Raw genomic sequence first — 26,767 nt, 5'->3', positions numbered from 1 at the left:
TCAATTCAGAGGACTACTTCACTTTATGTACAAAGGCAACAACTTACACATACGGTACACACACACATGTTTCCCTGATACAGAAAGGTCTAAAAAGCTACCAAAGAGTGACTATGGGTGAATAATACATAATATATTTGTGATGATCCTACATATATCTCAAACATTTCATTACCGTATATAGGGTCACTGATAACATTGCTAGCCACTATCTATACCCCGTTTATTCCACACACTTCCTTTTCTATATGATTACTTGCTGCACATGATGCTGTCCTGTGCCATCAGTCAAACCCACCCCCTCCCCAGTCTGCTCCCAGATCACATCCCCTTCCCCTACTGCTTCCACCTGCTGATGGAGAGAGTTAGCCGATGGTGAAGAAGAGAGTACGGATGTGTCCAGAACATACGTTTCCTCGTTGGTGGAGGTTGGATCCTGGGGTCGCGGCTGGGATAGGAGAGTGGGGCTAGCCGCCTGCAGGGTCTGCAGATGCTGAGTGGTTGCTAGTATGGGGATCTGCTGAATATGGGTTTGGGACTGGCCCACGGGCTGGAAGGTCATGTGGAGGATCTGAGTTTGGCCCTGTTGCTGCTGGGAGGAATATGAATGTAGGGGCAGTTGCTGCAACTGAGGCTGGTGCTGGGCCACAACAGAGCCGGAATGGAGGGTCAGTTGCTGTGTCTGTGGAGAGGCCTGCACAAACTGCAGGGGCATCTGGAGCTGGAGGTGGGTCTGCTGCTGGTTATCAGCAGGCGATGGAGGGTCGATGGGGGACAGGGCGATGGTCACGGGTACCTGCATGGTGTGGAGGCTCTGGTCTTGGCCCAATAACACCACCTGGTGGCTCACCTGTTGAGCCACATGACCCATCTGGGCCATCTGCTGCCCAATCTGCCCTACCTGGCTCAACTGTGCCACCTGCCCTACTTGGGTGACCTCCGCTTGTATGTGGCTTCCCTGCAGCTCCAGCAGGGAGGCAGGGGTGGTGGTGATGAGGGCGCCGGCGTTGGCTGCCAGTGCCTCGGCAATGAGCACCTCCGGGTGGCTCTTGGCCTTGTGGGCGACCACGCAGTCCTTCTTCTCAAACTTCTTGCCACAGATGGAGCAGGAGAACTGGTAGGTGGCGTCAGCGTCGTGCTTCTTCATGTGCCAGTTCAGAGAGGCCTTCTGGCGACACGTGAAGCCACAGATCTCACACCTAGAAACAAGGGGAAGGGAAGAAATCAGTATGGAAAGAATAATGATGGAGGGAAGGTCACTAACACGAACAAGTGACTGAACTGAGAACAAACTAGGGATTAGTGTTGGGAGGTAGACCGTCATAGATCCAAGCAAAGGTATGCTTTTTTTTAGTTTAAAAAAAAAATTCATTGCAGCAGTATTAAAAAGTTAAATAAGAGACCATTTTGAATGAAATAGGACCATGGCCTGGCAATTCCCGTAACAATTAGTAATGTGAATTAAAGGAGAAATTAGCAAACATTTATTTACAATTGTTATTTTAAACAATGTGTCCTCTGTGTAATCTCAGCATCACTGTAAATGAGGGCCACCCTCAATTGATTCTCCAGTCATTTTAAATAAAGGTTGATGATGATTTCTGGGACTTAGTCTTTGGGATGATTTACATCGGTTTGTTTTGTTGTAGATAAATCAGTGCCTCCCTAGAACAAACAAGTGAGTTAGGTTAAATTTCGACAGTTTGGTCAGTAACATGGGTCTCCCAGTCCCTCCGCTCTGCAGTAAACAGAAAATAAAATGTCTGGTATCCCTTCCCACTTTATCCAATCAGGAGAGCTACCTTTTTTCCAAGCACATATTTACTTAAAACGAGTTCTTATATCTTGTTTTTGTCAGACCATTTTTGCAGTGTGGAGTTCTCTCTCCCGATTGGATAAAGTGGGAACGGGATACCAGAAAATGCATATTCTGTTTACTGCAGAGTGGAGGGACTGGCAGACCCATGTTGCTGACCAAACACTATATCAGTGATGGCTGTCGGAGAGTAGAGTTATTATTTTAACATGCAACAAAAAAAGACCACCTACAGCATCTTTAATATTACTGTCTCTCTAGTGTGGATCATGCGTGGACAGCCAGTCTGAGGTTAATATTAACAGGGAGGGTCTTACTGTAAGGGTTTATTTCCACGTGTTGATCATGCGGTGGACAGCCAGTCTGTGAGGTTAATATTAACAGGGAGGGTCTTACTGTAAGGGTTTCTTTCCAGTGTGGATCATGCGTGGACAGCCAGTCTGAGGTTAATATTAACAGGGAGGGTCTTACTGTAAGGGTTTCTCTCCAGCGTGGATCATGCGGTGGACAGCCAGTCTGTGAGGTTAATATTAACAGGGAGGGTCTTACTGTAAGGGTTTCTCTCCAGTGTGGATCATGCGGTGGACAGCCAGATTGTGGGAACTCTTGAAGGCCCGGGCACAGAACTCACAAATGTAGTCCCTCTGGTCTAGAAGGGGAAAAAAGAAATGTAAAATAAAAAATCACTCACTTGAACCATGTTCATTTTAAACAAACACGAAACCACTCAGTCCCACCACAGTAAAGGCAATGCCTGCCACCACAATACAACATGTCACAACACAGGGTGACAGGTGCGTAGGAGGCCCAGCATTTAAATAACAGAGCTACCACACAGTCTTCTACACTTGCGCGTAAAACATCTTTATTGGGAACATCATTTCGGTAGAGTTAATTGCAAGTGAAGGAGACACTCGTTTCTGAAAAATCACAAATTAAAAGGTATATCAATAAAACATTTAATAAAATGTGTCTCCTAGAGCAGAGGTTCTCAGATTTTTCCGTGTTGAGGATCCCCAGACAGATTAGCATAGTAGGTAGTAATATAGGCAAGGTAGATTACTTAGTAGAAAAGTGCATGATAGTAAAAGAGAGTACGAAGGTTAGTAGTAGGTGTGATGCACATGGCATTTGAGTGCCTGCGTCATAATTTTGACAATCTCCGTCTCCACCTGGATTCTGTACTGTGGACATCATTTTCAGTCAGTTTTCCCAAGTGTTGCTACTAATGATGAGTAAATTACTGTCATCATGCAGTTAGCTAACATTATGTATTAACTAGCATTGTTGTGTGATGATGAGCAGCAGCGTTAACTCATGTGGCATGGCAGACCACTTGGAACCACGTTAAGTATTAGAGAGAAAAGAAACTCATACTCAAGTCTGCTCTAAAGCATTCATTATTATTCTATAATAAGAAAAACAAATATGCAGCGATATATACCATTACTGTCCAAAATTCTAAATATACCGTGACATATTTTAGGCCATACTGCCCACCCCTAGTCACTTCTATGGGTATGGGCATGGTAATAGTAGAAGACATAAATATAGGCAATACAATTATAGTACAGATACAAATAAGCAGTGTAAACAATATAACTAACTCTGAATATAAGCATATGAGCAAGTGGGAAGTGTGATTAAAGATGAAATTTTTCTGGGGACCGAAACCTCCCCAAAGGACCCCTGGGGGTCCCTAGACCCCATGTTGAGAACCACTGCCCTGTGTGTGTGTGTGTGTGTGTGTGTGTACCTGTGTGGTGCTTGGCATGGCGCAGCAGCTGCTTCTGCAGTCTGAACAGACGTCCACAGGAGGGGTGAGGACAGACGTACTTCTTCTTCAGCAGGTGTTGGTACTTTATATGGTGCTAGGTGACAAACAGTTAAGATAAGATAAGACCCGTGTCTTAAGAGGAAATCGTGTCGTCATCAGCAACCGCACGCAGCGATGAACAGCACAGAAGATATGGGGGAAAAAACAAGAACACAAAAGAAGATGTTTCCATGGTGATTGGTGGGTGTGACAGACCTGTAGGTAACGAGGATGAGCCAGGACAGTGCCACACCCTTCCATCTCACAGCGCACATACTGCACCGGGGGCTTCTTCCTGCGTGGTGGGAACAGGACACATTAAACCAGGGATGCACCAATACCACTCATCAATACCACTTACCATTATCAATCATTCATATATAAGTCCTAAACATTTAAGTATCTGCCGATAACGAGTACCGATCCGATCCTTAAAAGGGGCACTTTTAATGCAGATTTATTTTGCACATATTCTCACACATTCAAAAACTCAGTTTTTGACAGTTTTTGAGAATAAATTAATTAGAATATAATTCTATTATGGACATTGAATCCTTATGTTAATTACAGCTCAATGAAATTATAAGATAGCATCCAAACACAAAGTATTGCTATTTTCCTCTTACATTTCATGAAGGATGAAGGATTCAATGTCCCTGATGATATCACTGGTGGCCATATTCAAACTAATTTACTCTCAATAACTGTCGAATGTGTGCCAAACTGTTTATAGATGTGTGTGAGATTATGTGCAAAATAAATCAGCATTGTTTTTTGGTGAAGTGCCCCTTTAAACTCTACTGAACAGTAAAGACGTGGATGATTACTTTAGGATCACTGGACATAAATAGATTTTCCTCATATTTTCTCCATCAGAGAAAACTAGCATATTTCTATGTGACAATTTCATCTGACATGATTCTTGCCATCAAGATTTTTTAGTATTGGGGAAACGCTTTCATATGATGCCCTGCTTCAGCCTGGTATCAGCTTGTCCTGTTGCATCACTACATGAAATGTTGCTTCACTGAAAACAAGAAACCACAGTCATTTAACCCCGTCACTACTACACTATTGAAGGTTAACCCTTTCACTGCCACACTACAGAAGGTTAACCCTTTCACTACTACACTACCGAAGGATAACCCTTTCACTACCACACTACAGACGTAGTGTGGTAGTGAAATGTTAACCTTCGGTAGTGTGGTAGTGAAAGGTTAAGCTTCGGTAGTGTGGTAGTGAAAGGGTTAAAAAAAAGTGTTCTTTCACATGCACGTGCCACTAAAGCAGCGCTGGTAGATGAGGTTTGAGGTTCTTCCCCTGGGTCTTGGGTTCGAACCCAATGGGAGGCCTTTCTATGTGGAGTTTGCACCAAATGTTTGCATTGGGTTTCCTCTGGGTAATGCTAGTAAGTGCATACTCCTGCCATCACTCTCGACAAAAGGTACTGGCATTAGAGGCGGCTGGGTAGCGCAGTGGACTAAGCGCTCGCCTACCACCGCAGAGACTCTGGGATCAAATCCAGCTGTCAGCGGTACCTCCGGCTTGGTCAGTCATCCCTACTAAAACACAATTGGCAGTGTTAGCGGGTGGGAAGCCGGTGGGGTATGTGTTCTGGTAATTTTTTTGTTATATCCACTTTTTCTCCTCCTGTTTTTCTGTGTTTTTCTCCCATCCCAATTTAGTCGTGCCAATTCCCGCCTCCCCTTCCTGGTCGTTGCTTGCATGTGCCCCCCACTGGTCGGTCTAGGGAGGGTTGATAGATACTATTGCATGTCCCCTCCGATACATGCGGAGTCCGCCAGTCACTTCTTTTCACCTGCCAGCGCAGACTCTCATTGGTGAGGTGTAACGTGTGGGGGCTCACACTACCCTCACCATCTCCCTTCCTTGCTGTGCAGGCGCCCTGACCGACCTGTAGGAGTAGCTGTTTACAACGACCAGATTACAACCCACCGGCTTCCCTCCCGCCGACTCTGCCAATTGAGCCAGTATGACGACCGGCCAAGCCGGAGGCAACGCTGACAGCCGGATTCGATACCAGTGTCTCACACGTTGGTGACGAGCGCTTAGTCCGCTGCGCCACACAGCCGCCCTGTGTCCTGGTAATTTGTAAACTGCGACTCCTACTGGTCGGTCGGGGCGCCTGTTCAGCAGGGAGGGGATCTGGGGGAAATAGCGTGAACCTCCGCACGCGTTATGTTCCCCCAGTGAAACTCCTCTGTGTCAGGTGAGAAGAAGCAGCTGGCGACTCAACATGTATCGGAGGAGGCATGTGGTAGTTCTACACCCTCCCCAGGCCGACAGTGGGGCAATGCTTGCAATGACCAGGAAGGGAATTGGCATAACGACTAAATTGGGATGGGTGAAAAATACAGAAAGCCCAAAAATAAAATAGAATAAAAAGGGTACTGGCATTAGAAGTGGAATTAGTCCCCGGGTGCCCGTCTGTGGCTGCCCACTGCTCCCGCTAAGTTGTTAGGATAGGTCAAAATGCACTAAATGCACTTGGGACAATGATGGTATGTTATATATTGAGGACATTGGGACATTGATACTTTATTACTATATTACTATTATTATTGACATTATTATTTTGCACATGCTATATCTTATGTTTGTATGCCAGTGGTGATGTTCCTAACAAATTTTCGTTGTACCAACAATGACAAATAAAGATCTATTCTAAATGCAGAGCTATCATTTTGCCACAGGGATTGATAAAATAGAACTTATGATTTAAGTTAAGTAACTCATCAATTACACAGAGGGGGTTGAATGTAAGGAATCAAGGCAAGTAACTTCACCTTCTCTTGGGGAGTCGTGGAGTTTTGTCATCTTTCCTTCGCCTGCCTCTCCTGAAGAAAGAAGAAAAAGACTGAATAAAAATGTATTCACCGACTGCAACTGAAAAGGCCATATCCATGTCCATTATCCTTTTATATACCATATATTCGATATGCGTTAACAATATACAATGAAGTAAGCTGATTGAAGAACATATATACAATTGGAGCAAACTACCTTCCTTAATTTCTGAACAAGGAGAAATAAGCAATTGAGGACAACATCATCACCACAAGGGTCAGTGGTGGCCTAAAGGTTAAGAGAAGTGGGCTAGTGACTAAAAGGTTGGCAGTTCAATCCCAGGGACTGGCAAGAAAAATCTGGGCGGGGAAGTGAATGAATAATGCTCTCTCGTTCCTCAACAACTGCTGAAGTGCCTGTGAGCAAGGCACGTAACCCCCCAACTGCTCCAGTGGAGCTGCTCAGCCAGACTGTGGTTGTACTGGGCAGCGCCCAAGTGTGAATGGATGTAACTATGTGGAGTGTGAAGCAGGAAGCAATCCTACCCTGGGTAAATAAGGTAAAAAAAAACGGTTAACCTTTCACTACCACACTACCAAATGGTTAACCCTTCCATGGCAACAATACAGAAGGTCAACCCTTTTCACTGCCACACGACAAAAGGTTAACCCTTTCACAACCACACTACAGACGGTTAACCTTTCACTACCACACTACAGACGGTTAACCTTCTGTAGTGTGGTTGTGAAAGGTTAACCATTTGGTAGTGTGGTAGTGAAAGGTTAACCGTCTGTAGTGTGGTAGTGAAAGGTTAACCTTCTGTAGTGTGGTAGTGAAAGGTTAACCTTCTGTAGTGTGGTAGTGAAAGGTTAACCTTCTGTAGTGTGGTAGTGAAAGGTTAACCGTCTGTAGTGTGCAGGGATTAAAGCAAAAAAAAAATCTCCTGACTGACTTTTTTTTCCAGGCCAAGTCATATTCTTATTTTAACCTCCACTGTATTTTCTTTTTAATAGCGTTAGCGTTTTAAGGGAGCCTACTTGTTTCAGTTTCGTCGATAATCCAATGTACAGTTACCCCCCCCCCCCCACATGTATATACTCTCTTTTTTAGACTCTTATTGTATCACAAACAATATGTATTTGTAAATCTTGTATGTCATAAATGTATAGATGTAGCAGTACTGTCTATCTGTATGTCATATGTTATGATGAATTGAAAATGGGGGACCCTGATGTAAACAAGACGAAAGTCTTTCTCTGGTCTGCATCCCCTTAACAAGTGTGTATTGAGGCGTACTGTATTGTACCCATTCTGCAATCTGTTAATAACAATCAATCAATCAATCAATCAATATTTAACAGATTGCAGAATGGGTACAATACAGTACGGCTCAATACACACAATTGTTAAGGGGATGCAGACCAGAGAAAGACGTGTCTTGTTTACATCAGGGTCCCCCATTTTCAATTCATACTGACATTTATGACATACACAACATTTATGGCATAGGGACATACATGACATACTACAGGTATATAGTAAATACATTTGTGACATATACGATATGCAAATATACAGTACTGTTACCCAGAGATCCTAACAGAAAATATATACATATGATGGGGAGGAGACTGTACATTAGGAGGGGGTGGGTGGGTGGGAGAAAATATATACATATGATGGGGAGGAGACGGTCTACACAGATACACCTGTGTGATGTTGCTACGGAGTTAAGCTAATAAAGGATACTCACAACCACAGCAGAGGACTCACGTATTTGTACTGTGAAGTAACACGACAATGACAAATGTGTTGTTTCTGTTTTACTTTTTGACATAGTTGCGGAACACGGAACAAGTTAACAACTCACCACTACAGCCCCCAGTAGCCTAGCCAGTCTCTTGAAACACCGCTATCTTCAAACTTCCATTCCTCTCGAAACTTTCTTTTGTTAGGTGGTGCCACTCATCCTTTTCGTCTGAGAACACCGCGGTGGGTTTTCTTTTTAGCGGCCGGCTTACTCCTTCCATTAAAGTTATTATGCTAACGTTAGCTAATCGGTATAGCAGGCATGCGTAACGTTAGTGCAATTACATTTTCATATACAGGCTGACGGACTCCGGTAGAGCCGTCGCGCCTCCACTAACCCTTCAATAAGCTTTGTGGTCCGGGCATAAATGTGTCCATGAATCCATTTATTTAGATCCAACAGTCTGAATGTATCTTGCGATTATTATAAATTTCCGACGACGAACTATTAGCGTAATCCTGTCTCTCGAGTCGCTGCGTGCGTCCTGCCATTATTGCTCGCCATGATTCTGCTTGGCACGGCCCCGGTAGGGGAAAAAAAAAAAGCCCTTTTTCATGATATTTGACGCCTCTGATTGGCTCAATTTAGTGTCAATCTGTATGCATCTACAAATCATATTATACCAGGTAGCCAATTGACGGGAAATCCGTCAGACTCCGAATCAAATGGACGGAACTCCAAATCAAATTGACGGAAATCCGTCCCAAGACGGAACGCTTTAATGCCCGAGTGTGGTAGTGAAAGGATTAAGCTTCATATTTTGAGATTAGAGCGACAAGGAAATGTGCAGGTTCATTCACACAAATGAGACAATGAGGTTTTGAAGGAATATGGGATTTCTTTTTTTTACTGGATCCAGCGGAAACAACTATTTTGTTTCCGACTTGGATCAGCTATCTCAAAGTGTCCTTCATCCATGACGACACCCGTCCAAGGGCCCCGTTCACTTAGGAGACAACAACTACTCCCATTGGCTAAGCTAGGAATGTGTCACTTTCCCATCATATCCCATCATATCTCTGGTCCCACTTCCAGTTCTGACTCTTTGTGAAGATACTGTCCTCTGCCTGTTGTTTCCCCTACTACTGATGTAGACAAAACCCCCATCAGTTCTAATTGGTTAATGCTGGTTTTACTTACTTCCTGGGTCCATCTTGGTCCTCCCCCATCTCCTCCTCTACCTTCACCTCCTCCTCCATGCTCTCCATATCATCGCCTCCTTCTATCTTTATCTCCACAATCTCTTTCTCTTTTGCAGGTGCTTTCTCCCTCTTCTCCCTCGGTCTCGGAGGAGCTCTGCGCCTCGGTTTGGGGGCATCTCTGAGAGAGAGAGAGAGGAGAAGACAGGTTTGTATTGGGTTGGTTTATTTTCAGTATAGCTGAAAATTATACAAGTCATAATGTACAATGCAAACCATCTAACATCTATTATCTACTAGAAATGAGAGCTAATGTCAGCTACCAAATGTTGCAGCTAACGCTAGCAACTGTTAAGTCAAAAGCCATCTTTGATAAACTTGCCATCTTTGATTAACTAACTAATGTTAGTTGTAACATTTGGTAGCGGACATAACAGCTCTAATGTTTGCTAGCAAAAGTTAGCGCTGCTAACAACCAAAGAAGCCAAAGAAGCAGGCTTACAGGCACGCATACACACAACACACCTCCCATACAGGCACACATACACACACCTCCCATACAGGCATGCATACACACACACACCTCTCAGCCTTGGGGTCATAGCTTTGGTCATTCAGGTCATCTCTGAAGGGAACATCTTCATCACTACTGAGGGCCTCTTCCTCCTCTGCACCACTAAAAAAGCACACACACATACATACACACACCATTACACACTCATGTTCTGTCTACACACAAGGCGAACAGTGGTGCCGACTGTCCCGATTACCATTTTTTGTGCTTCAAAGCTTCAGAGGTAATAGTCAATGAAAGCTTCGTTCTTCCTGTGTGCAAAGTCTCAATGCGGCAGGTGGATGAGACGTGTGGGATAGAAGGTTCCCACGACTAAATGTATGTTGGATTATTATTTCTACAAGATATTTCTTATGCCCATATAGGCCAATCTTTGTAGTGGTAAAAATAACAAAATAAAACCCCTCGATTTTGGCAGCGATTATCATGCCAGCGCTTGAAGCCTGGAGGCATTCGGGTCAGCCCTAGTGAAGACAGAGTACCAGTTTGAGCCGTGCGTACCTCTGGGTTTCAGCCTGGAAGGTGAGCTCATCTGGGTCATCCTCGGTTGGATGGTCTTCATCATCCAAGGTAGCATCTTGATCTTCCACTCCTCCCTCCTCTTTCTTCTCACTGGGACAGAGGCAGGACAGCGGTCATGAGAACAAAACTCTTTCTTTCACACACCGTCCTAGCTATCCAACGAGGTAATTTACATTTAGTCATTTAGCTGACGCTTTTATCCAAAGCGACTTACAAGTTCTGTACGACAAGTCATCAGGAAGGGCACAACTCTATCAGCTGAGTAACAATGTTCATCAAAGTGTTGAGTGCTACAGTGTAGGTTAGTTTATTAGGACAAGTGGATGACAGTAAGGTTAGTTAGGGTTAGATATATATTGAAAAAATTATTTAAAAAAAATAATAATTTAGATAATGGTTGAAGAAGTGCGTCTTTAGTCGACGGCGAAAGATAGGACGGCTTTCAGCTGTCCTAACTGGGGTGGGTAGTTCATTCCACCATTGTGGGGCAAGGACTGAGAAAAGGCAGGTTCTCCTTGATGACGCTCCCGGAGCTCGGATGAGAGTGGGTCTGAGACGGCCAGAAGATGCAGAGTGTAGGGGTCTTGAGGGTATGTAGTTAGAGACATTTGACCGGAGGTAGGCGGGAGCGGATCCCTTTGCCGCACGGTATGCCAGGTCGAGGGCCTTGAAGCGGATTCGTGCAGCAATGGGGAGCCAGTGCAGGTCCCTAAGAAGTGGGGTGACATGGGCCGACTTCGGTAGGTTTGAGATCAGGCAGGCCGCTGGGTTCTGAATGAGTTGAAGAGGCTTGGTGGCAGTGGCCGGGAGGCCAGCAAGCAGTGCGTTGCAGTAATGATGACTATTGCTCTCATCAGGGGGCGGGTTGGGGTTAGGTGGAGTGTTGGCGCCACACACACACCACACACACGGCTGGATAATTCAGGAGTCTCTAGCCCACAATCGTATGGAAAATAACCATATCCATGAGCTCCTCACCGTGTCAGATAACTAGGGCTGTCCCTGACTGATTTGGATGGTCGACTATGATTGGCCAAAATCTGCCGTTAATTGGTCGAGAAAAAAAAATATTTTTTTATTATTTACATTTCTTTTTTTTATCATTTAATTTGGGCTGTGGGGGGTGCTTAATGTCTGAAGGAGTCGACTGAAGGCTTCTTGTCCTCTGCAAAAGCATGCAATTGGTCCACTGATGGATACATCTTGATATTTGTCTAGTCTAGTGTGTTCATTAGATGGGTGAAATCCTCTTTCAGTGCCTCTGTGCCTGTTTTCGTAGGCAGTTAGCCTCTGGTATGCATGCCATTAGCGTTAGCCACGCTTCTAGGCCTCTTTTCTTTTGGAAAGAATGAAAAAAGCAATTATAATAATAATATATATATATTTTTTTTTACTATTCGACTTAGAGGTTGGTTAGTTGACTACGGCTCCTTTCGACCGATTAGTCGACTAATAGGGGTCAGCCCTACAGATAACACACAGCCCTTCCAAAAGGCCTTGAAACCAGGGCTGAGAAGTATACTGAATATGAAAGTATACTGTCATGGATCCATGCCGTCGTCCACGATGTATATTAGGGCTGTCAAAGTTAATTGGAGATTAATTTAAATTATTTAAAGCATTAAAATAAATTAATCTAGATTAATCTATGGAGTGAAAAATCTTCAACGTTCTGAACTTTCAGCAGTATATTTGCATTGACTCATGCACCTTTTTGAAAATCATCTGACATGAAGATGGAACACATTATGATTTATATTACTGGTAGTTTATACAAGACATTATTGTCCTCTAAGCCAATCTGCACTTTAACATAGGCCTGGGTTGTTTTTATTTCTGTTAGCGCCGCGGATATAAGAAAGAGGTCTAGCTGAGTCAATGTTGATGGTTTTGTTGAACATTTGTATTTCACAGGAGAGAAACTGTATTCAAAGAAAGCTATTAAAATAGTCTTTGAATCTAAATATACTTTCTTTGTGTTGATTTTAGATTAATTCCATGATTTTACTCAAGTAAATATCAGTTACAAGCTTCAGTTTTAAGTAGAAAAATGCTATTTTTAATCTAGATTAATTACAGGAAAATTGTGAGATTAATTAGTTAAAAATATTTATCCATTGACAGCACTAATATATATATATATATATACATACATACATATGAAAAATAAATATATATACACACGTATATGATTTTTTAATGAAAGTATATATATAAAATGTTGGCCAATCAAAGTAGACTATACAAATCCTTAGACGGGGATAGGCCTAATATACACACAGTATATTTTTAAGTTAATTCAAGATTAATAAAAGATTCCTTGCTGTATTAAAAAAGGTAAAAGAAAATAGACACATTTTTATTAAATAGGACCATGACAATTGTATTACAATATAAAGGCTTACACAAAGATGTTATATCACAATGTAATTGAAAACTATACCATCACATACCGCTATACCGTCAAGGCTAAGGAAAATATTGTGATATACTTGTGATATCGCCGAGCCCTACTTGAAACCCTAAGAACTCATTTGAATGATTACCTGTTTAAACCTTATGTGTTTAGCATAAATGGCATTGAACGAGATATTGCACAACTACGGCCTGTGTGCGTAAGTTCTGCGTAGCACAGCGTTTCCGTTAGCCGGTAATTACCGTATTTGACCGGCAAAATCTGTTGAAGTCCGACATATTTAATCTCTCCGGTCATAATGTCCGGTGAAAATAATTCCCTCTAAGCACAATTTGATTATTTGAATTGTATTAAAATAGGCTAAAATTAAATAGCCTATGCGATGAACGAAACAATCATTATTTGTTTCATCGTTGCTTCTAATAATGACAACGACGTTGTCAGCGAGAGCTTAGTGCTGGGTTTGCGAGTGCATGTGCAGCTGCAGAGCCACAGCTGCACACCAGCAGTGCTGGCACAGTGCAGTACTCCAATTCAGCCATTGGCAATTCAGCTGTTGGGTGGGGGGCGCTGCTGAGCGGTCCCCAGATAGGGCCTGAAAACAGCTGAATCTGCAGCGGCATACTCTCGCAAATAAGTCGTTGGGAGGTGGAGATTCATCACGCAAACCCACGATAATGTTGCCGTCTCTCTGCCAAATTTCTCAGTTCTTCGCTTGATATAATTTATACAAATGTCCAATATAACGGAATTCGTTAGCTCATAAAAATGTGATTATAACAGACTGCTGTTTATTAATGTCGGGCCGACTGCCCACAGACACCTATTTGATTTAAAGTCAGCAGCAGCACGGAGTCTCTGGACTTATTTTATTTGGAATATAATGACTGTATACGCAAAAGTAGCCTAGTTTTAAGTTAAAATATTATAAATCTACATGCCTTGAGGATGTCATTCTTTTGTTTTGTTGTCATTCTTTTGCCTATCAATTGTTTTTAAGCTCAATAAACTCTGACCGGAATTTCTCTCATTTGACCGGTAGATTGAAATCTACCGGACACTGAGGCCGGCAACAATTTTTTCTAACGGAAACCCTGGCGTAGCATATCTCCAAAGTATTGCCGCGCCACAGACTGGTTGCAATGATTGACATCGCTATGGGGAAAGAACATGCACTCTCTGACTGTTACAACGATTAACCAACCTGAACTTCGCAAAGACTGTGCACTCCATCCAAAATGTATTGACCACAAACACAGCAGGAAGCAGTAAAAGGCTGTGTGTATTACTCACATTCCATCAGTGCTCTTCTCATTAGCTTGCACCTCAGCCTCAACTGCTGCACGAGAGAGAGACAGAAAGAGAAAACAAAACAATCACAAGCAAAGACAATGAATAGGATCTATAAGGCCAGCATACCTGCAGTGATTGTTAGGCTATGCATCAATTAATCAAATAGAATATTAAACCAGTAATGACACAATTACAGTTCTAACAGTTACTTTGAAAACATGTATTTTCATCAGATGTTCCTCACTTTCTAACTGCAACATTAAATATACAACAGGACGCTGTTGCTGACATTTTAAGTTCAAATTATATAAATAAATAAATATATAAATTAGAGCTGGGCCGTTAACGCCGTTACCGGGCTAAATTAACGCCAGACTGTTATCGCGCGATAAATAAATTGACGCCGTTAATCTATTCTCCAAGTTGGGTCTCATCTCCTCTCCTCTCTCTGTCTGCACGAGAAGCAAACCGCAGCGACTCAGCGAGCCACACACACATACGGGTACTTAAGGGAGGGGCCTGTCCGTGGCTCCGTGCTGCTAAAGCGCACAGGACGCGTGTATCGCTTCCACAACGGAATTCGGTTTCCGGGTTCCTCCGATTGGCCGCGACCCCCACGTGACCCGCCCCCCTATCCACCGCTCTGCCGCTGCCGAGCGAGCGGCCGCGGACTCGCTCGCTTCCCCAATTTATACGCATGGAAGTATCGACTGAATTAATGAATGAATGAATGAAAACTTTATTTAACAGATTGCAGAATGGGTACAATACAGTACGGCTCAATACACACAATTGTTAAGGGGATGCAGACCTGAGAAAGACGTTTGTCTTGTTTACATCAGGGTCCCCCATTTTCAATTCATATAGAACGACGCAATATTTTATTTGTTTGTCATGACAAACCAATTACATAATCCAACATATGTGTAAAGGCACAACATATTCCAGTTAGCGGTATCTTTTTTTAATGATTTGTTACGGCGCAATCAATACTTCCATGCATTCGGGACCTCCATGTTTGGGGGTATTCATCAGACAAATCGGATGCGGGGATTCGGCTCCCATCAGGCGGGCAAGAACTGCAGGTTTTCAGCCTCTCCCCTCTCTCCTGGAGCTTAAGGGGGAGCTTAGTATTCCTGCCACGAAGGAGGTGGCTACAACATCAACACACAGTGACTACATCGCGATTTTTTTATTTGTTTGTCATGACAAACCAATTACATAATCCAACATATGTGTAAAGGCAGAACATATTCCAGTTAACGGTATATTTTTTTAATGATTTGTTACGGCGTAGTCGTTCTATATGAATTGAAAATGGGGGACCCTGATGTAAACAAGACAAACGTCTTTCTCAGGTCTGCAACCCCTTAACAATTGTGTGTATTGAGCCGTACTGTATTGTACCCATTCTGCAATCTGTGAAATAAAGTTTTCATTCATTCAGTCAATACTTCCATGCGTATAAATTGAGGAAGCGAGCGAGTCCGCGGCAGCGGCAGAGCGGTGGATAGCGGGGCGGGTCACGTGGGGGTCGCGGCCAATCAGAGGAACCCGGAAACCGAATTCTGTTGCGGAAGCGATACACGCGCACAGGACACAGACCGAGCTCTGCGCTCATCATGGCGGAGAGAACAAAACGAAAGTCTGGGCACACTTTACGAAAGTCGATGCCGACAACGCACGTTGCCACAAGTGCAATAAAACATTTGCAAGTAAGGGTGGCAATACAAGCAATTAGTCAAAACATCTGTTGTCAAAACATAACATTAGTCTGCAGAAATGCGCCGTTTTCGACTGCTTTGCTCGCAGTGTTCCATCTCCATCCACGTCCACTGCAGGTAAGCCAAGATACAGAGTTAGCTAGGCTAATAACGAATTATTACGAATAGGCTAATAAATCAAATATAATTGCTTAGCTAATTGTTTAGCTACAAATATATTTGAAAGATGACAACTTTTTATAGATGGTCATTCGTCAGGCGGAGGCTACAGCCACCATGTCCCAGCCCACCCCTCCTCCCTCTACCACCGCCGGTCCCAGCCAAGTCCTTTCACCCTAGCAGCTAGGAAGGATGACAGAGGATAGGGGGAACAGGGCTGTGACCCAGTTTGTTGTCAAAGGCCTGCACCCCTTCTCTACAGTGGAGTCCAAGGGCTTTAGGTAACAACTAATCATTCAGTGTATATAGTTTTTTTTAATCTTACATTTGTTGTTTATTATAAAAAGTCTATAATTCAGACACATTTAAAACATTGTTGCTGCTGTTGCTGAAGAAATAATATTTATTTATTATATTTATTTATAAAGTTATATAAAAGAACATTGCTGCTGCTGTTGCTGAAGAAATAATATTTATTTATAAAGTTATAAATAATAAAGCAATGTCGATAAAGTACCGAACCGTTAAGCAGTATCGATAAGAGTAGTAGTATCGATAAAATCTTAACGATACCCATCCCTAGGTAGAACACACATATTTTGAATGCCTTCGGCAGACTTCAAATGAGCCATTTTAATCTAGATAAACTCCAGGATTGCAGATAGATTAATCTAGATTAAAAAAAGAAATCTATGCCCACCTCTAATATTATAAATATAATATAATTTTTAACTAATAATAAATAATAAACAAACTTGAACTTGGGGGCGGCTACGTGGCGTAGTGGGCAAGGCGCTCGCCACGAAATCTGGAGACGCTGGGCTCGCCTGTTCGAGCCCAGCGCTCCACATTTGCTTTCAGTTTAGCTGGTCGTCCGTACTAATACACATTGGCCGTATTAGGGGGTGGGAAACTGATGGGTAGGGATCGGGCGTTGTGGACAGCGACTCCTACAGGTCGGTTGGTGCGCCTGCGCAGTAGAATCACCACTGAGAGATCGAGCTGCGCAGGTGAAAAGATGCGACTGCTGTTGCCTCAAGTACCGGAGGGGACTTGTGCTATGTATGACTTAGTCCACATTGCAGCCGGCTTGTGGGAGGCAAGAAACAGCGTTCGTGACAGGGGAGGGTTGAATTGGATGATACGAAATTGGGATGGGAGAAAATATAGAAAATGGGAGAAAAAGTGGATAAAAAAAAAAAAAATTGAACTTGATCATTCCATTTGTTAACACATTCCTGGCCAACCATGTATATATACGTGATTGGGCGCCATCCTTTGAAGGCCAACCACGTATATAAATGTGGTAAACTCGCTTTTGCTTTTATTCCATTTTAATATCCTACTCAATGTCACGGAGCTGTATTTTGGCTGGAAAAGGCATATTGGGACTCCAAAAGTGCAGTACCGGCCAAATCCTGGTATTGGCGCTGTCTCGAGAATGCAGTTTCCCCAGTTGCAGACCGGGTGTCACTTTTTTTCCGCTCCGGGTTAGCTTTTCTGTTAGCCTAAAGCTATGGCTTCACCAGATCGCCTGGAATACTTTTTGCGACGCCGAATTCAGTATGCAGTAAAGGAATATAGCATCAGCCAATGGACATATCGATCTACCAGATGGCGATCAAATAACTGGGAAATTCTTTTTGGAATCCAACCGGCCACAGGTAAGAGCAATTTGACGTCAATTTCAGCCTGATCGGGCCTTGTTCTCATAGCCATCCACCCGGTCAGCGTATGATGTTGCAATAACGAATGACGTTATTGGTAATCAATAATCAGAAACGACTTCCCCTGCCCCCCCCCCCCCTTTCATGCATTCATGGTGGAACATGATACCGATCATATGCATTTAGATTTTTACCTCTAGCTTGTGTAGGGCCGAAACGCCAATCGATTTAACGTTATTAGCTTAGCGCCTTATAACTAGTTTTGCAGGAATTACCCCAGACCATTCCGATATAAAGTTCATATTCATGACGCTATAAAACGGGAACGTATAGATGGAAAAATAATTTCTTTATGGCATATTGAAGGGAATGTTTATACTGTCAATTGACAATGACAATGGACACCGCAATTATATAAAATATAAATTTAGCTCTAGAAACAACCTCACGCACGTCTAATCCCAATGGCCCCGAATGTGTTAAGACATTAACACATTAAGTGCCAGCGACGTCATATCTCGTTTTATCAGCCCCCCCATTTGAGTGCCGACGACACGAAATGTAGTTTGTTTGCCGTATTTTTTTTATTGGCGATTTGATTTCATCAATCGAGCCATGGGTTAGTGCTGCAGAGTCTCTCTGAGCTCAATTGGGAAGATACCGCCCCCTATCGTCTCTCCCTGTGTAACTGCACCCCATCAGCTCAGACTGATACAGGGGGAGTGGTCAGTTTGCTCATTGAATTTTTCCATCAAGGCATCTGAAGAGACCAAGTGATCGCCGGCCCTCAGAACAGCGACGATTATGTATTTACAGTACCAACACTGTAATCAATAAGCGTGATCGATATTTGGAATGGCGATCAGGAATTGGAATAATCTTTTTGGATAACATATGATCTCAGGTAAGGAATCTATTTGACCAGTCTTAGGATAATCAGACCCGTTTTCACTGAGATTTCAGCGTTTGCCCTATGTGTGATGTGGCTGTTTGGCTGTGATCGCTGATGAGGAAATAAGATAATCGATTTTTCAGCTTGCGTCTATAGCGTGCATAAGTACACATATACTATCGATAATCTAGCGTTTATTTGAAAACGATTCATAAATAGGCCGACAAATGACAACGTGTCTAGTGTATTCGAGAATATTCCAATAAATGCAGTTTATGGGGGAATCTTTCAATTTTCAGAAAATTTTCGAGAGAATGATAGCTTTTCGAAATGCTATAAAAAGGATATGAACCTATTAAAAAAACAATCCGTTTCGACAATGTTGACTGCAAACAAGTCATTGATAAGCGACGGGCAGATTAGATACATAGCCATAATTTAAAACATAGATTAGGCGTTTTTAACGCTAACAATAACATTGAAGTGGATCATGGCATTCAACAGGGTAAAAATGTAAACAAGGTCGGCACTGAAACTGTTAACACATTGGGTGCCACGCCCCTTTGCCCAGATAAACCCTTGAGTGCCAGCGCTTTAGTCAATGGGAGGTCGGGAATATTTGCGAACGCTTAAACTATATCTTAAATTATGGCTATGGGTCTAAAACACCCCTCGCTTATCAATGACTTGCTTGCAGTCAACATGTATGAAATGGATTGTTTTTTCATGGTACATTTCCGTTTTGAATAAGAGTATAGTTTCGGAGAGTTCTAGTAATTTCTGAGAAATTCCGTGATAATAGCCCTTTAGTGGAATACACAAAACACATTGTAATTTTTCGGCTGATAAACGCTAGATTATCGACAGTATATGTGTACTTATGCACGCTAGAGAAGCAAGCTGAAAAATCTATTATCCATGACCTGGTCAGCGCTAACGTCATACACGCACACACACACGTTGTGATCGCTATGAAAAAAACATCTGATTAACCCAATACTGGTAAAATAGAGTCCTTACCTCACATCAGATGTTCTGCAAAAAGATTAATCCAATTCCTGATCGCCATTCCAAATATTGATCGCGTTTATTGATCCAACGTTATAGTCCGAAACACATAATCGAAAGCTGCTCCAAGCCTCCCCAGTGAATATGGTAACAGACACTGCTTGCCAGAGATGGGGAAACCCTGAACTGGAGTTTTTTTCTGATGCACATGGCCACTCAATCCAATCCAATGATGTGCATTACCATCCGGGAGACGATAGGCGGCGGTATTTGCCCTTTTCGAGCTCAGAGCCATTCCCAATGATAACGTCAGGCTGGATGGATGAAAAATGAATGGATATCACTAATAAAAGAAATAACGATTAAATAACGAGAAATCGCGTCATTGGCACTCAACGCATGGCGAGTTAGGACGAGAAATCTCGTCGTTGGCACTGAAAGTGTTAATTTAATGCATTTAGTTTAGCTTGTGTAGGGTGATCATTTTGCATTTATGATTAACACATTGAGTGCCAACGACAAGAAATCTCGTTGTTGGCCGCCATGCTTTGAGTGCCAACAACGAGAAATCTCGTTATTTAATCGTTATTTCTTTTTAGGGATGCCCCGGGCCGATATCAGCAATTATGACGTCATCCCGATAACGCTATTGATAGCTCCGATAATATATAATAAATTTTTTGGTTAAAAGAAATCCGGTGTGGGTGGATTTGGATGAAGGGCGCTTGTTTTTATTATAGCCTCCTCCCGTTTTGCCAGTACTGTGGTACGATTGATAGCGTGTGGTTTAGGAACAGGGAGTTTTTCACAAATCCAGCGCTCCCTTTCTTGGCTGTGACGTAGTCACGTTACATTCGGAGGCAGACAGTCGATCTGCCAATTACGTCCCACCGCTTGCACCCACCTCTTCTTCTTACCACCAATCAGAAGCTCTTGTTCGTTTATTTACCTCCGGATTGTCAGCCATTACTCTACTCGGAGCTCAGGCTAATAACGTTAGATCCCCGCCAGCCACATTGACAAGTACCAGCGCTTATACATTACTGGCAAATGTCTTGTTGCACTTGTGGCAACGAGCGTTGTCAGCATCGACTTTAGTAAAATAGACCCAGACTTTTGAACGTTTCGTTCTGTCCGCCATGATGAGAGCAGAGCTGTCTGTACTCGGCAGCACCCGTGTGTGTGTGTGTGAGTGAGTGTGTGTGTGCACAGCCCGCTGCTCGCGCAGGCAGAGACACCGAGGCAGGAGAGATATAGAAAACGGCCAACAAGATTAGTTTGCGACGTTTAAATTCCTCAAAAAAAAACTCCATAATTTCTCGAGTACCGATAGCAGTACCGATGACGTCAGAGCGTATAAATACTAAAAAAAAATATTATAATACAATAAATATCGGTTATCGATATCGGTTATCGGCTTGAGGAGCATAAAGTTATCGGTATCGGTGTCAAAATCAATATCGTGCATCCCTATTTCTTTTATTAGCGATATCCATTCATTTTTCATCAATCCAGCCTCACGTTATCATTGGGACTGTCTCTGAGCTCGAAAAGGGCAAATACCGCCCCCTATCGTCTCCCGGATGGTATTGCACCCATTGGAATGGACTCAATGGAAATGCATGGGGGGGGAACTCCGGATTCCACATTTTACTTCTGAGGCAAATAGGCAATGTAACCTGAGACTAGGGCTGGGCGATAAAACGATAACGATAACTATTGCGATAAATTATTTCCTCGAAATAAACATGAAGCGTGGTCGCAAAGTTTCGATATATCGATTTTCCAAGCTTGGATATGAGCACACGCACTAACAACCAATCAGTGAAGGAGATGGCCGATAGCGGAAGGAGACCCGCGCTGCACCTCTGGGTAGAGAGGTAGCACTCAAGTAGTAAACAAGGCTGGCTAGGATAATTAGCTTGCACGGCGCTATTTTATAGTTTACGTGCCGAGTGGGTGTGTGGCGTGAATTCTGAGGGCACGGTTATAGTAGTGTGGGGTATACGGTGGACGTCGTTGCAATGTATTGGGGCGGAACAGAGTATTTTAGGGTTATATTGAGTGCATTGGAAACAAGGCTGGCTAGGATAATTAGCTTGCACGGCGCTATTTTTATAGTTTACGTGGCGAGTGGGTGTGTGGCGTGAATTCTGAGGGCACGGTTATAGTAGTGTGGGGTATACGGTGGACGTCGTTGCAATGTATTGGGGCGGAACAGAGTATTTTAGGGTTATATTGAGTGCATTGGAAACAAGGCTGGCTAGGATAATTAGCTTGCACGGCGCTATTTTATAGTTTACGTGCCGAGTGGGTGTGTGGCGTGAATTCTGAGGCCACAGTTATAGTAGTGTGGGGTATACGGTGGACATCGTTGCAATGTTTTGGGGCGAAACAGAGTATTTTAGGGTCATATTTAGTACATTGTCATGGGATACACGGCTTGCTCTGGCTAACTGCTAACGTGCGCGGACTGATGACGACATCAACTCGAGACATTCGCAGCAGCAAAACAAGTCTATTAATAGCCCGTCCATCGGCGCCGGGCATAAGAAGTTAATTAAACTTGACAGACATTATATCGACGATAATTATCGATATAGAGTTATATGAAAATAATTTTATAGCGATAACGTTTTTGGCCATATCGCCCAGCCCTACCTGAGACTATTGCATTCATTGAGGGGACTGGAAGCAGAAGGATTATGTGTTTCGAGGTTGGATCAATAAACGCGATCGATATTTGGAATGGCGATCAGGAATTGGAATAATCTTTTTGCAGAACATCTGATGTGAGGATTGGAATAATCGATTTTTCAGCCCGCTTCTCTAGCGTGCATACGTACACATATACTATCGATAATCTAGCGAAAAATGACAACGTGTTTTGTGTATTCCAGTAAAGGGCGATTTTCACAGATTTTTCGGGAATCACTAGAAATCTTCAAAACTATACTCGTATTCAAAACGGTATAAAATGGAAATGTACTGATCAAAAAACAATCCGTTTCCTACATGTTGACTGCAAGCAAGTCATTGATAAGCGACGGTTGTATTAGACACATAGCCATAATTTAAGATATAGTTTATGTAGTGATGCACCGATGTGTATCTTGTATCTTGTTATACAACGGCATGCAAATTTCTCTATTCTGATTGGCTGAAACAGTCCATTTACACGTATGTATCCTTCATAATCCACGCTCCTGGTCCCAGGACCCGCCCACCACCGAATCACATCACTCCGCCGGATCACTCAGTCGGAAAAAACAAGATGGCGGACAATAATCTTTAACAAATGGATATGTTGATAGCGTCATAACGACTAAATATAAAGCGATTCTGTCAAGGGGAACGTGTTAGTATTTTAAACAATGTTGGATGATGTAATTGATGGGTCTTGACTCAATCTAGAACAAAAGAAAAATCGCGGATTGATTGATAGATTAATTGATTGATTTAAATTTCTTCCTTCCTACTTTCCGACTGCAGCGTTCTCTCTCACACTGTCCGACGCTGGCGTACCCACAAACACACACATACACACACACACACACACACACACACACACACACACACACACACACATACACACACACACGCACACACACACTGTGACACACACACACACACACACACACACACTCCTGTCTGCAACAGCGGGGGAGTCAGACTGAGAGAGAAGCAGCGCTGTTTTAAGTGAGCATGGTCTATTGAATTGATTGATTGGTTGATTGCTAATTTTATTACTGTACCCCTGGTTTCCAACTGGTTAAGTTTAGGCTAAAAGAAATAAATAAAAAAATAGGGCGAAGAAAACGTTTTTTTCCTATAGGGCAAAGAAAACGTTTTAATAAATTTTCAATCAATCATTCCAATAATACACAGTTGGATGTGTTAGTTGGTTGGATGCACTTCAAGCTGCTTCCACATGAGGCAACTTCTCTCAATCATTCCAATAATACACAGTTGGATGTGTTAGTTTGGTTGGATGCACTTCAAGCTGCTTCCACATGGAGTTGTGGGAACTACTTTTTCTGGCGGATGGTTTTTTCAATAAATCTTCGATTAATGTGTGTTTATTGTATAGAAATAAGGTTGGATGAATCTGGCAGTTGTATAAAAGCTTTACACCACGTGCAGTCGTGATTTGTGACCAATAAACCATGCCTAGGGGGGTCTAACGACCCTCGGCTGCGCCTCGGGCCTAACAACCACCCCTAGGCATGGTTTATTGGTCACAAACCACTCCTGCGTGTGATGTAATGCTTAAATATCGGACCGATACCGATGTGTAAAAAAAACTGCCATATCGGCCGATATTATATCGGCGGCCGATATATTGTGCATCACTAATATATGTTTATGCGTTCGCAAATATCCCCATCCTCTCATTGACTAAAGCGCTGGCAATCAAAGTGTTAAGGAACACAGGAATAGCTTTTCCCCCCTTCCAGCAACACTTGTTTTTAACTGTCCAGCTAAAGGTTTAAAGTCTGTACATCTGAAGAAGAAAAATCAACCTCTGAATTTGAAAGGGTGTCTTGATTGAATAATGAAATAATTGACACATCCCCAATCCTGAACATACCGAGCTGTGCCACACATATGAACCAGAGCCAAGATTACCAAACCTTCCTGGTCTAGACCAGGGTTAGTCTTTTAGAACAAATAGGATCAGAGACAGGTGGTCTTTGGGACTATGTCAGTTCTCCTCCATGATAATGTGAACACAACACATTGTGATTCAGTGTCATTATAGTTCATTCTCAACAGGTTGCTCACCAGTTGGATACTCTGTTTCAGGTTCGCTCTTACACACAGGCTTGGCAGAGCCCCTGGCAGTCCTAGCAGTATGGGCTCTGGCACGGGACTGGGTCGGGGGGCGTCTGGAGGGGGGTGCTGCAGGACAGTAGAAATACGCTGTTAAACATATGTTGTAACATATAGGCAGTGCACCGCCACCGACACATGTGCCCTCACACACACACACACCCTATAGGCATTGGCTGATATTCAACATGTCAAGAGGTCTCGTTTACAAATTATGCCCAAATGCGGCTCATGTTTATTATGTAAAATCAGGCAGATCACCTTGAGCATCTGTTGCAGGTTTCTTGGCATCCCCTGAGCTGCAGGGATAGAAAGTGAGAGGGAGAGAAAGACATTAACAAGACAAAACAATATTGTTATTAGTTCGGAGTTGTGTTTTGTTCTTACTTTGTTGTAGCTAGGGACCAGTCATTAGCAGCAGCTAGCATCATCATAAACCACATGCAAAAATGCAAAGTCAGGTAAGTTTCACCCCACCCTCCCTATACAATGCTATAGGGGGCGAGGTATGCTAGGCGTGCTTATGACTAGACCTGGCCCCAAGTTTGAAGGTGTAGTCTCAAGATGTGTGGCTGCTTATGCTAGAGGCTATAAGAAAAACTTACTCAACGCTGTCACCGGCTACCTCTGTGGCATTCTCTGTAGAACCTGCAGGCTCTTGGTTTTTCTTTCGTCTGGAATGTGCAACTTTCTTCCGCTTGGTTGCACCTGTATCTGGGCTTAGTTCCTCCTCGTCGTCGCTCTTGCTGTCCTTCAACCAAGCCGGCACTGACCGAGTCGACCGGTCTCGCAGAACCCTTCCAGAGCTCTGACTGCTGCTAGGCGCTGCTCCGTTTATGTCCGTGGAGGCGGAGACGCCGGGCTTCTGGCGGCCGGCTCCGCGCTCCCTCAGTCCCCTTCGCGGGGCGACAGCTGTACTAGTAGCCGGGGTCTGCTCTGCGGCCTTGCCATACACGGGCTCTTCTCCGGTATTCCCCTCCCCATTTTGGTCATTCTCCGCTTCCATTACCGAATGTACCGTCGTCCTGCCCTTAAATTCCGCGCACACTTTCGTAGGTTTACTTGCGATTTGAGAAAAGGCAGATTAGATGTGGTATAAATACGTTTTGAGTGCAAGAGGCCTTTATCCAACAGTGAGACATATTTCATTGACAGAATGCGTTGGCTTCGTCGCAAAAAAAAGATGCATCAATTTATTGGGTACAATTTAAAACTTTTCTTAATAATCTATTCGGTAATAAACCAATATAATTTTTAAAGAAGCCGACACTGTTTTTGTGTTCTTAAAGCTATAGTAAACCTACTTACTCGCACGAACCTATAGCGCAGCCATTTTGTGCGCTTTGTTGCGTCTCCTTTAAGCCAAAAATAAAGCCGATGTTGGATTCACGAGCAGCAGAATTACTTTTTAGCGCGTTAACAAGTCATGGGGATTTACTATCGCATGTTACTGGACGTGTCAATCGAGCTACACTGTTTATAAATCAGCTAAATCCCAGCCGCTGTGCAAAAGTATCACGCGCATATACGACTGCCCTAAGAATTGTGGGTACTGTAGTACGGCCAGACCAAGACCCAGTTTTGACTGTAGATTGATGAATACAAATGTTATCATCGGTCGTAGGCAGGCGGCTTACACTAGAAAAGCAATTTCACCAGATTTTCAAATAGGAGTCTATGGACTTTCAGTCAGTCAATCATATTGACTGACTGAAAAGTAAAATGCAGTATTTATATAAACTATAAATCTGTCATATTGGTATAGTTATCCAATATGAACTTTGATGTTGATAAGCCCATATGAGACTAGCCCTTGAAAAATGATATTCCATTTACATCATGTCAATATTACTGATGTACAAAACAATTTTCCAAACGTTGTATTCATAAAGGTTGGATCTTTACTCCAGTGTCAACCATCCATTGACTTACAGTTTAGCTTGTTTGTACAGTGTTTCCCCCCAACACCCTCCAATGTACAGTAAATTACCTAGTATGGTTGTCAATATTCCAATGTACAGTTTTGCTTGTACAGTTGTACAGTGCCCAACCCCTCCAACCCCCCCCCCCCCCCCACCCAACCTCCTCCATGTACAGTTTTTACGTCAAATGTATATACTCTATTTTCTGGACTCTTTTTGTATCACAAACAGTACTGTATTTGCAAATCTGGTATGTCATAAATGTATAGATGTAGCAGTACTGTCTATCTGTATGTCATGTATGTCATATATGTCCTGATGAATTGAAAATGGGGGACCCTGATGTAGACAAGACGAAAGTCTTTCTC

The 26,767-nt window shown here is 43.0% G+C and overlaps 1 protein-coding gene across 3 annotated transcripts; it reads right to left on the bottom strand.

Moving 5' to 3' along the window:
• Positions 1-4: 4 nt before the first annotated feature.
• zfp91 (ZFP91 zinc finger protein, atypical E3 ubiquitin ligase) lies at positions 5-25,899 on the bottom strand. Of its 3 annotated transcripts, none has more exons than XM_084318816.1 (12): positions 25,083-25,899; positions 24,739-24,776; positions 24,430-24,546; positions 14,195-14,240; positions 10,465-10,575; positions 9,973-10,065; positions 9,391-9,570; positions 6,440-6,490; positions 3,849-3,927; positions 3,573-3,687; positions 2,366-2,465; positions 5-1,199 (listed from the first exon to the last, which is right to left on the bottom strand). In XM_084318816.1, exons 1-12 carry the CDS (start codon positions 25,481-25,483, stop codon positions 245-247), a joined length of 2,286 nt encoding a protein of 761 aa, XP_084174942.1. In that variant the 5' UTR covers positions 25,484-25,899; the 3' UTR covers positions 5-244. The 3 variants fall into 3 exon arrangements, with proteins under 3 accessions (XP_084174942.1, XP_084174943.1, XP_084174944.1); XM_084318817.1 differs by having other exon boundaries at positions 14,195-14,237; XM_084318818.1 differs by lacking the exon at positions 9,973-10,065.
• Positions 25,900-26,767: the final 868 nt, after the last annotated feature.

The sequence above is a fragment of the Notolepis coatsorum genome (genome assembly GCF_963971535.1).
Source record: "Notolepis coatsorum genome assembly, chromosome: 7".
Lineage (NCBI taxonomy): Eukaryota > Metazoa > Chordata > Actinopteri > Aulopiformes > Paralepididae > Notolepis > Notolepis coatsorum.
Note: the sequence above shows the minus strand (reverse complement) of the source record. Positions and strands in the feature narration are given on the sequence as shown.